At 41.2% G+C, this 12,421-nt stretch overlaps 1 protein-coding gene across 9 annotated transcripts in view; it reads left to right on the top strand.

Annotated features, from left to right (window-relative positions):
• Positions 1 to 12,421, top strand: part of Svil (Supervillin) — a 390,519-nt gene that overhangs the window by 18,647 nt on the left and 359,451 nt on the right. For 2 of the 9 annotated variants that reach the window (XM_019058285.2, XM_019058281.2), the window contains exon 1: positions 10,621 to 11,319. The exons of the other annotated variants lie outside the window; for them this stretch is intronic. In XM_019058285.2, the coding sequence (XP_018913830.2) occupies positions 11,308 to 11,319 (12 nt within the window). In that variant the 5' untranslated portion in view covers positions 10,621 to 11,307. Of the gene's footprint in view, positions 1 to 10,620; positions 11,320 to 12,421 lie in introns of those variants that run through there. 9 annotated transcript variants of the gene reach the window in all.

Genomic DNA, 12,421 nt, shown 5'->3' with positions numbered 1-12,421 from the left:
ACTGGTTCAGTAGGGACGGAGGGGGGATGGGACTTAACGCGTGGGATTAGCCCTTGTGGGCTATTTGAAGTAGGAAAAAAAAAAAAATGAACCGCGTTAAACAGAAAGGAACCAAGCCACATCAGCCATTGCCAAATTTAATATGGTAATGCAATTTTTTCCATGCAAACGGTTGTGCGGATTTTCGCGCACATTTCAGTGAATTTTCTCCACAGAACGAAGCAAATTCCTTAAAATTGTCAAATGAATCCGCACAAACGTTCTCTCGTAAAAAATTAAAGTACCCAGTTGAATTTGGCAATAGCTGATGTGGCTTGGTTCCTTTCTGTTAAACGCGGTCCAAATAGCATTGGTAAGATCGAGCTTTTATCGATCAATGTCATTCGATAACGATTCAACACTCGCATGAGTGAATCGTCGTCCGATACCCACGCTGAGTAGCTGAAAGAAAACGTCGTAAGAACCATTTGACATTGCCAAATTTCCTCTAATATAATGCACATTTTTCGGATAATTTGTGAATATTTCTATTTGAATTTTCCTGAGGATTTTTCTCGTGATTTATCCTAGCGTTATTGATAAACTCGAGGAAATGTAATACGAGCTCTCCTCGTGGATACATATTTTATCCGAAGAAACTTGGCACCATTCGAATGTTCATGCGGCGTTTTTTCTCTGTGCGGCATTATGAGCGAGAGTGAGCTGAAGCGAGCTTTCGTGGGATCGGAATACGCATCGGAAGTGGGTCAGTTGTGCGTGTCATAGAATCGTGTTCTAATGGTTGGGGCTAATGAAGTGGCAAAAACAATTTATGGCCTTCCGCGGGGAGATGCACCTTGGGACCAAAAAACCAAGAAAGTGACATTGCCTTCAGGAGTGTTTTGCGAGGATTTTAACCCAAAAGATATCAAACCAAAGCGGAATTATGATGCTGTGGAATTTTTAGCCTCGGGAACATGCTTTAGGGAAAAATCGCAGCTAAAGTTTTAACTAGCTTACACAGCTCAAAATGTTTGGTTTGAAGGTATACTTACAACATCTATCTGCAACCAAAGCAACGGACACATTTTCTAAGACCTCCATGAGAATCTCTCATACTGAGTGAGAAATCGAAAAACATATTTTTTATGTAAAAAATGGACGTTTTGTACGAATTCTGGACGAGGCTTTTTGCGGTCTGAAATGACAAGCGGAGAGAGGACTCACTAGATACAAACCGACCAGGCCCTCGATACTATAATAAATACCGGCGCTTCGCGCCGGCATGTGGGGGGGCTTCGCCCCCCATCATGGTGCGAAGATCGCACAAGACTTTCTCGCTTTTGCCGGCGCTCCGCGCCGGCATAGACACTTTTACTGCAATATTTAGAAAAATACTGTCAATTTCACAAAATCATAAAGTTTGATTGGAATTTTGATCGCAGGATAATAGTTATGAAATTTTTATTCAAACCACTGCACTATATTGTAAATGTCTTCGAGATATAGGATGAATTCATACATTCGGACTAGACTTGTCGATATTATGAGGCATCTTCAATTAAATATGTAATTGATTAATGATGCCTCCTATTAAAGACGGCGATCCGTAAAAATCTTAGCTTTTCTACGATTCATTAGGATCCATTAGATTCATTGGCATCATACTTCAGATACGATTATATGTTATAATCTTTCCTTAAGCACGGTCAAAAGCCATCAAAAATCTACTTCAATGGGTAAATTGACTATTCGATGTTTAAATAGTCTTAAAACTAAACGGTTTTCGCTTAGCATCGTCCAAATTTTAAATTTGGCGGGCGAATCTACCTGCTGGTAATGGTTCACCACCCGCCCGCCAAGAGCGCCAGTTCCTTAGCGCGTATCCCCGTAATTCGAAACGAAAACAATAGAGAGCGCCACCTTCTTCTTGCTGCTCGTAACCAGTCGTAACCAAGACCAATCCACACAGGTCAGTCATTGCATTGCGCAGCTTTTTTGAAATCCACTCCCCCGCCCGGCCCTAATTCGCAGCACTCATTGTGACGTACTATTGAGTGCTCCCATAAGAAATACATTGTTTGCACTCAATACTACGTCACTGCGCAGTAGAGTACCAAAATTCGTCCTCGGGAATGACTGACCTGTGTGGATTGGTCTTGGTCCTAACCCCGTGTCAACAAACCTCGCAACAACAACATCAATACCTAATTAAATCAATCATGTTTGTGCAGTTTTATTATATTATTATATTATATTTGTGTTCAGTACCTCGTAAAAAGGAACCGCGAAAGATGGAATCTGCCGGGATTCTAAATTCATCAACAACAAACATATTAGTTTCTAATAAAAATCCAAGTGTCAGTGCTTGCGTTTTAGCTTCGATAATTGTATGTAATGTAAGTACCTGATTAGTTGTCTAATTTTGCTTGGTGTATACCTACGGAGTAATTTTGGAGATAGTATATGATGCATTATACAATGCATTTGAATTCCTAGGTTTCATCTGACTCAAAGTGTTCGCTGCTATTATCTAGGAGCGTACCGACTCATTCATTGGAGAATTGAGCGTTTCCTATCGGCCCCTCTGCAATTATGAGATTAGTCCAAGGACCCTTTAGGAACTTAATTAATGACTCAGGTGGTGCTTTTGAGCCAACTTTCAAAGAATTAAAGGCATTTTTTTAAAATCTACTGTCCATGAGCTCTCCGTCTGACCGAAGTGCTCTCCTCGCTACATGACGCGTAACCCTTCAATTTTTAGTTTAGTCCAAAGACCTCACAGGAACTTAAATTAATGAACCAGGTGGTGCTCTTATGCTAACTTTCGAAGAATTAAAGGCATTTGTTTCTAAAATTTACAGTCCTTGAAAATGAGCTGTTTGTGATGTCGCGGAGCAAAGTGCCCTACTTTTGGGCCTTGTAATCCCTTGAATTTTGAGTTTAGTGCAAAGATCTTTTTGGAACTTAAATTAATGACCCAGGTGATGTGCTTGATGCCCATTTTTAAAGAATTAAAGCCATTTTTCACAATTTACAGTCTTTCAAAATGAGCTTTCCGTGTGATTTTGCTAAAAATGGACAATTGAGCGTAGCCCCCCCAAATTTTAGCGTACCTCAAAATCGTTGGACGTGCATAAGGAGACCATAGATATGGTGTCCTGTGCCAATTTTGAATGAAATCGAACAGATAGATTCTGAGATATCGCTGTAGACAGATTTGGGGGACGCCACACGGACGGACACACATTTTTTCAAGTATGGTTATTTTTACTCCTGGGACCTTAAAACGTCTAGAAATGATGAAATTTCAACTTTTTTTTTTTTTTTTTTTTTGGAGGATGACAATACTTCCTCTCTACCCTATGGGAGCGAGAAAGTAAAAAGGTAGGGTCTTCGGAAGCTCACACGGCTCAGAGCTCGGGGACAAACGAATAACTTCCAGAAAAAAAGGCAGAGAGACGGCGACAACGGCAACGACAACAACAACAGAAACCTTGCCCGTAATCTGATAAGGATGTCCCAATTAGTGAAGGTCCAGCTAAAGTTAATGACGGAAAGAGCAATCCTTCTCCAACATTTTCATGATGATTGAAATATTTAGAGGGCTCAAGCGACAAGGTAACTCGAATATTCCTACCCTAGAAATGTTACGAGGGTAAATCGGCTGCTTCAATGATGTTTTACATGATAATGAAGCAGTCCCGAGCCTTGAGTAGATTCTTTCCCTTTTGAATGGTCCGTTGATGTAGGATTGAAGTCTCTGCGTCAGTTCCTACATTTATCTGTCGGTGAGGCTTTTTGTCTGTCTGTGGTTTTCTCCCATCCCCTGGAAAAAACTATTGGATGCTTGACTGAAAAGCTTCTTCGGGCGGTCTTTGAAATTTCTTACATTGAAGTCAAATATTATAAATGGGACGTATTTATACAACAATCTATCTCGATGAGGAATAGTTAAGATTTAGATAGAAGAGATGGGGACGCAAACAAAATCGGAGATGAATGCGGAGATACCGAGACGGGAACGAAAAGAATTGGCAGGAGTCGCTGAAGACGTCATTAAAAGCTACAGATAGTTGGGGACCGTTTATAAAGTAAACGCTCTTGTAGTGTAGGGGGTTTGAGCCTGAGTTACGAATGCGTTAAAGAGAGGACGGGAAGCGCTCAGGGCTCCGTTACGCTAGATTACGCGAGTACCGCTGATTTTTCGGAAATATAAGATGAGAAATCAACGCCAAGTGGCGATTTTACGTTCAAAATTCATCATATAGCTCTAATTTTAGGGGGGGGGGGGGTCAAACTGAGCGTAGCATAATCTTATACAGGGGGTGTAAAGCTGTGTTATTGGTGTGTTATGATGAAAAGGGGGATCGAAAAGTTCTGGGGACGCAAATTTTCCGGAAGAGCAATTTTTGTCGAGTTGGATAGAAAAATCCAATTTTTACATTCGCCGAAAACACTCAGTGGTGTTCTAAACTTATGTTTTGACTCATTTAATTCATTTTTGTGTCAATGGAGGGTGTAGATTTTTATTGACCTTAATCGATAGGTCCCTACCTTAGCAGTGTTTTTCATCGATCGAGTTCATCAAGAACGATCCAATAATCGATCCGCAGGTAGATCGATAATTGGAAATACAGCTCGATCGACGTCGTTTTAATGGTCGGTGTCCCGATCGATACAACTCCTATCGACATCCATTCCGACGCTTCTAAATGTAGGAAGTTTCAAAAATAAAAATGAATCGAGCGCCTCGTCGTTCCTAATGCTGGAACGTTTTATTTACATTGTACGGGGATGATCACGGCCCTAATCTCCGAGCAAGAAATAGATCGTGATTAGCACCCTCGCCCTCGCTTAATGGTCAGGTGGCTGGGGCTCCTGCGCATCATCCATCAGCTTCTTATCTCTCAAGGCTGTTTTTTCTCTATCGGTCATACCCATAACTTATCGACCATTCTTCGGGATGGCTTCTGGCCGCGAGGTGGATTAAGAGGACTCCCCCCCCCCCCCCCCGCCCACCCTTTAAGCCGTATCGTAACTACCTAGAAGCAGCGTTGTCAAATCGTGGAAGCAAGCCTCACTGGAAAAAAAAAAACACATTGGATCTAAAGTCCAGACTCTTGAAAACATTGACAAGAAAAAAAAATCTCGATTCAATCAGATTTAAGCTTAAATCAAAAGGAAATCCGCTCAAATTAAGAGGCTTGGTTCTTGATTTGAGCTAGATTCTGATTGAATCAAGAGTATTTTTTCTTGTCGATGTTTTTAAGAGTCTGGATTCTAGATCCAATGTTTTTTTTCCAGTGCTTACTAATGGCTCGCCAAGCCGACTGAAACATTCTGAACCATGAAAAATTACATTTCGCGAATCACAATGTCGGGTATCCAAACCGCAATTAAATTCGATGCTTTACTCGGTACAATTTTACTTTCAGCAGGATTGAATTTTGACCCCCAAATAAATTGTGCTTTTGTGTCTTTCTTTTCCTATTTTTTCGAAGCATCAGAAATTAGATTCTCTTGCTGTAACAGCGTAGATAATTTCCTCATGTGATTAAACTAGATGCGGATTTAATAACATTAGTTACTGACGCATTTCATTTTAATGTTTTCGTTGAGTGGAACTTCATTGTTTCTCCTTCTCCCTTCAATTTGAGAACCTTTTCGCTTCCTCTATAATCAATTTTTTATTTTTAAATTTTCTGGAATAACCGAAGATCCAGCATTTACCTGTTTAGAAAAAAAGGCGTGAGTTTCACCACTTCGGCGGAGATCATACGGAACAGTTCCCGTCGTCGTGAGTATTCCTGGGTGAAAATCGAGGGTTGAGTCTAGTCACTTTTAACTGTTGATTCTAAACCTTTCTCGCCATCGCAGCACGCGCACGGGATGGTGCTTAGTCAGCGGAGGATTGGACTCTAGTCCGCTTGGGATGATTGCTCAACCGCGAGGATTGATTCTCAACCCGCGGAGGATTGATTCTCAACCCGCGGTTGATTGATTCTCAACCGCGGGAGTATTGATTCTCGGACCCGCGTAGGATTGATTATCAACTCGCGAGGATTGATTCTCAACTCGCGAGGATTATTTTATTGTGGTATTATTTTGGATGATTTTTTGAAATTATCCAAAGTTCTACTCAAATGAAGAAAAGTGAACTGAAAGTGTGTCTCGGCGAATCTTTTACCTGGTTTTGTGAAGTGTTGTGATTACCAGAAAGACCAGAACCATGCAGCTGTTGCTGAAAACTAAGTTCGAAAAAAACTTATGAAATTAAGGAAGTGGGCAAAACGTTGCAAACGGAGATACGTGGTTTCGCACTTGTTATCGATTATGCCAGTCCTGAAAAAATCTGTATAATTTCGCATCTCTGTACCCACTGAACATTCGGTTAGACTTTACAAAGAAACCTGTAACTTAGGATTGTAATTGCATCTTTTCGTCCTCTATAAGAATAATAAATTGGCCGTATTTCTTGCCAACGGAACTTTGTGCTTTAAGACATGAGCTCTGAGAGCAATAGAATATAATGCTAAGAGGGCTCACGTCATAATGCACATAGTTCTGTTTTGGCAGAAGAAATTCGTCCAAATATAATCAACTTGACTTGATAATGCTGATGCGGTTTCTTTCCAATCGTTAACTAGGAGGTTGCAAAAAGCACTAAGATTACGCAGAACAAGCACTGGAACATGCATTGCAAGGTAAAAAAAAATTGTAAGAGTTCAAATCTGCCTACTTTAAATCGGCTATATAGATGATGATGCAGGATATCATACCTGTTCTCAAGAATTAAAATATGATCTCCTCCTGGGTAGGCTGATCGGTTACGTTTAAAACTATATATTTCATAGTTTCTTCGAACTTAGTTTTCAGCAACAGCTGCATGGTTCTGGTCTTCTGGTAATCACAAACACTTCACAAAACCTGGGTTAAAGATTGCCGAGACACACTTTCAGTTCACTGTTCTTCATTTGAGTAGAACTTTGGATATAAATTATCCAAAATAATACCACAATGAAATTAAGCTTAATGGCAAATAATCGAGACAAAAACGGATACTTACAGCTACCGACCGCGCTCGCGATTAAACTGGCGCGACGAAATGACCGTTACAAATTCCTTCTAGAAGATCTTCGCTTCCCCTTTCGGAGGGGGAATCGCAGGAACGGAGGGGCCCGTGAACCCCGTGGCATGGATGAGACTCAACCGTTGTGGGTTGACACTAAGACCTCAGCGGACGAGCTTGTGAGCTGGAGAAAGAATTTGCTATCTTCAAACCTTTCGGGTTGTTTTTCAACGCTGTAGTGATGTAGCTCAAACTGCAAAGATTGATTCGCATGCCGTCCTAAATTCTCAATCCTTTTCTCACTCCGTAATTCTAACTCCGACTCCGAAATTTTTAACAGTGTACGATAAAATGCCAATTGTTTCAATTGAAGGCGTATTTACATCCCTGAGAAGGATATACGAGGTCTGTTAGATAAGAAACCGGATTTTGGTCTTAACTAGCCCACAATGCGTCCAAATTAGGTTTTCTTGAGCTTTCCTGATAGCTGGAAATATACTTAAGAACGCTACGTTCACAGATTTTGTTTATTTTGATCAGTGTTTATTCTGTGTCATCTTGAATACGAGTAAGTCAGGAGCGTTTTGCGATTTTCATCATGCGATCACTGATAGAGCAAAGATTCAACATTAAATTTTGTTTTAAACTCGGTATACTTTGTACCGAAACTTTTGGTATGTGCTAAGTAAAGTTTACCATGATCATTGTATGAGATGTTCCCACTGTTTTGAATGGGTTAAACGATTCAAAACTGGTCAGGAGTTCGTCAAAGATGAGGAGCATGGGAATCGACCCTCAACGGCAACTGACATTTGTCACGTGGAAGAAATGCGGGCAAAAGTGCTCGAAAACGGTCGTTTCGAGCTTGTTGAACAGAGTAATATTTCTGAAGGCTCTGTACATACAATTTTGATAGAATATGTAGACACGCATCGAGTTTCAGGTACACTTGCCCCTTGATTGTTGTCCGTTGAACGAAAATCCAACCAAATGTCAGTTTCCATTTAGCTGCTTGAACATTCTAACGGTGATCATATATTTTTGGATAGGATAATTTTCGGTGGCAATACTTTAGTGTACGGCTACGATATGGAGACGAAACTCCAATCGTCCTTGTGGGTTGAAAAATGTAGTGCAAGACCGAAAAAAGAGAGACAAGTTCGGTGAAACATAAGAATCGCAAAACACCCTTGAGGTTGCCTTACTTCAAGCCACATACCAACGAAGCTAATTAGGATTTCTCAAATTTGTGAACGTAGCGTTCTTAAGTATATTTCCAGCTATCAGGAAAGCTCAAGAAAACCTAATTTGGACGCATTGTGGGCTAGTTATGACCAAAATCCGGTTTCTAATCTAACAGACCTCGTATTCCGTAAATTCTCATCAAACTTCCACTTCATATCAAGAGTGTCATCGCTTATCAGTAGTTCCCTTGTTTTCTCCTATTTTCCTCTTGTTATCTTTCAGGGTTGCCACGGTCAGGGAATACCGGGAAATGTTAGGGAATTTTAAAGTCAGGGAAAATGACGAAAATATCAGGGAAATATTTTAAAGTTACCTTTACTTCCTCTCTAGAATAGGTTTGACGTTTCGAACAGCAAATTTTGCCTAAAAATTATTTCAAATAATGTCTTTTTAAGCATCTGTCATATCTTCAATTGTAAGGGAATTTCACTAGAATGTGTCAGGAAAATCAGAGAAATGTCAGGGAATTTTATATTCTAAATTCTGTGGTAACACTGATATTTCTTTGTCGATAATTTTTTTCAATTTCATCGCGCCTCCTCTTTTCTGCCGCTTACAGAATTGTTTCTTAAAAACTGACTCAAACCGGTTAGCTTAGTCATGAGTTGTACTTCTTTTTAATTTCAGATTACAATCAAAATCAAAATAACAATCGCACCTCAGTCATTGCGTCTGTTGCTTCGCAATTTTAACCGCGAGTAATCAGTATGACACTTCCTCCTTCCTGATGAATTCTCGGCGAAAAATTTCAAAACTTCGATGACATTTTTTTTCTTTATTCCGGAGGTCTTCATCGCGTAAGATTGTTGTTACGCAACGAAGAGGAATGTTTTTTATTAGTGTCAGTAGGTGAAATGAAAGGCAAGCTGGGCGGACGATGCGACATACCATCTCTCCTCTGTGCCTGTCGAGCCGTGTAGATGGGTCGAGGTGAATAGCCGCTTGTATTAAGCCCGTCTATAAATTTGCTGTAAATCTCCAAAAGGTGTGTAACCTTAGCCAGTCCTAAGAGGAACTTGCTCAAATCGGAAGCTTCGGTGCAAGTAGAATAATGAACGGACCTTTCGAGAGGATGCATTTTTCAGTTTATGAAGCATCGGTGAACCAAAAAGTTTGTACTTATTCAAAAAGTCAAAGATCCTTTTTTAAAGGAGAGTGTGATATTGGTGCACGAGTTCATCAGAGAGGAAACAACCCATATTAAGTTGAACGGAGAAAAAGAGGTCTGAAGTTTTATTCCTGCATAAGGCTCAACGAAGAAAATAAGCTTCAACCCCTCTTTTCACAAACTAGTTTCTGTTTTTCGACTATCGGTTTTTAGCACGGGAAAATATATGGCTAGTGAAACTCAAAAACATTCTCAACTCAATTTTTTCGAAAATGTGGGTTAGCTCCTTTCTGATAAACTCGGTCCATCTGCAGTCGCATAGATCACTAAAATAGTGTGTAATAACATCAGTCGCTGCAGGAATTGTGAACATACACCTATCACGGCTGCCGATACCCATACCCAAGTCTCCTAAACTTTAGATACCACTAATGCAGCTCTCGCGGTCCCTCTTTTGCCTATCTCCTGAGTTGAAGGCGAATGAGTACTGCCTACGAGTATGAGTTTAGTATGAGCATGAATACTGCCTCCCTATGCGAATACCACTACGGGTGTGACAATTGTGACTTTCAAACATTTCGTTAAGGAGGATTCGTGGGACTCCCCTCGCATCAAAAGGGAGTTCGGAGGATTCCTTAACGGCAAAGGGGTCTCGGAGGCCTCATCCTCTAGCAAATTTTGAAAAATCGAGTCGTCTCCGGATCAATTTTAAGCTGTTATTACTAACAAACAGATCGAATTAAAATTCCCAAGGTGAAAAATATGTCCCACAATTATTACACTCCTTGGGGCCTCACATGACCCCACATTAATTCCACCCATATTTCTTAACCTCTCACTGGAATTAAAAGCTACGAGATCAGAGGCCAAAACTTGCGGGCGCTGGAGCCGTAGCTTCGTTTTCTCTGGGTGCTGCGCCCGGAAGTTTCGGCCTCTGAGCCCGGAATGCGAACGGTATGTCCATACAGTCCGTAAGTACGGTTTCCACGCCCGGAGTTTTTTTTAGTGCCTGAATGCATGCTTGATAACGTCTAAAATTTCGTAAATTTTTATCTTTTTTTAAAAATTTTCGTACGCGGCAACAAGGTGACGCTGCCTCGAGCGGCGCGGCGGCGGCGGCGCTGAGATTGAGGCAGGGCGCGCGGGCAGGAGCTACTCCGATGGCCGACCACTCTACTCTACTCGTCACCACCGCGTTCGGCTACTCAAGTTCGGCTTCTCAGTCAGTCGCATGCCTCCGACCTCTCGCGCAGGTGTGTTCGCCGCCGCTCCCGCCACGCCACACGTAACCTCCAATTCGGGCCCACATCGCGCATAACCCCCCAAAAAGCCCCCCCATTTCATAAAATCAGTGCACCGGATTCCCACGAGTGCACCCGTATCAACTCTCAAAGTGAATTTGTCTCGTGCCCCCTCCGTACCCCGGAAAAAATTTCAAAATCGAGCGCGCGTCCTTCAAAAACCAAATTTCGGGTTCCCTGACGTTTCAGCGATTGATGTGTTTACCATCCCAGCATTCAAATGCTAAATGTATAGTGTTTAGTGGCTCGAAAGCTGTGACCGAATTGTTCGAAATAACTGTGTTGTTGGTTTGCTCAAGTGTTTGCAATGCCGTTAGACCAGTCACAACGTTCTCTCTGTTTTAAAACCCGTGCTGGTGCTAACAATCGGTGCATGTCAATGAAGTGATGCGACCGATGTCCATCGTAGGGCAGTGATTGGTTCGTCGTATTTCTGTTTTGTTTACCTCGAGTTTTTGGATAGTGTGCTCCCCCCGCAAGGGGACTGGTGCCCCGAAAAATGGGGATTGCGAGTTTGTATGAGCGACATTTGAATACTTAGGAAACTTCGCGACTTATTTGGATACTTCTGTTCCAGCTCTTTTCAGTCACCTTTTCTCGCCATGGGATTGCTGGTATGTAATGAAAGAGATATCTTGTTTCTCTCTCTCTCTCTTTTCTTTTCTTGGAAACCGCTCCAGGCACGTAAAAACTTCGTCGAATCTTTGTTGCAAATAATCAATGAAATACAAATTCCTGGGTATTCAAATTTGATTTTCAAGAAGGATCGTAGTCGATCTTGAGCTATTGTTTGGGGATAACCTAAGGGTAGGAGAAAAACGGAACCTCAGGTGGCCCCTCAGTATAGTCTTAAATTTGACTAGGGGACTGTATAGTGTATACCATGAAGCACTGTAACAAGTAATATTACTAAAATAACGCACTCAAATAAACTTGCAAAACGATCTTAAGTTGAATTTTTTAAAATTAAACGGATGCTTTCAATCGTCGATCACAGGAAAAGTGCGCGTAAACCCTGATGCCGCACGAAATACAGCGCCCTCATCCCTGCGTATTTTTTAAAGACGGGGACCCCTTTATCCAAAATCTGGAAATATCATTGATACAATACGACTGAAATGGGTTTCTTTTTGAGAAACTGGGAATATCATTGGTGTAATACGGCTAAAATAAAACCCTCTGTTGGCGCAATTTTTCACCATAACTTTTAGACAGTGTTGCAAGCCGTTTTTGGCGTCACATCAATATCAAGTTTAAACTGTCCAGCATCAAAAAATGTCTTTTTACTCACCTTTAACGTAAACGATTTAGCTCTGTATCGCCAAAACCAGCTTTGAAATCACGCCAGAAATTGAAATTCTGAGTGCAGAGAGAGCTAGTCTCGGTTGCGCTGTCTCAAAATAGCCTCTACTATTAAAATATAGGTAATTCGATGAAATTTTTATTGAATATTCTCCATGATCCTACCGTGTCATGAACGTAAAATTTCAGAAAATTCACCCAAAAACTTCCCCTCTAAAATATAAAGCAGCATCGGAGATTCTGTAGCATTCTAACCGAAAAGTGCCCTTGCCGCGCCCATCGCCTCAACCATAAAATAAACTTTTTCATGGTATCATTTTGAGCCTACGTCAAGATTGCCACGGTCAGGGAATATCGGGAAACGGAAATGTCAGGGAAAATAACGAAAATGTCAGGGAAAAATTGTTAGGCCAC

Source organism: Bemisia tabaci, chromosome 2 (assembly GCF_918797505.1).
Source record: "Bemisia tabaci chromosome 2, PGI_BMITA_v3".
In the NCBI taxonomy this organism is placed as follows: domain Eukaryota; kingdom Metazoa; phylum Arthropoda; class Insecta; order Hemiptera; family Aleyrodidae; genus Bemisia; species Bemisia tabaci.
The sequence above is the reverse complement of the archived record's forward strand: the minus strand, read 5'-3'. Positions and strand labels throughout refer to the sequence as shown.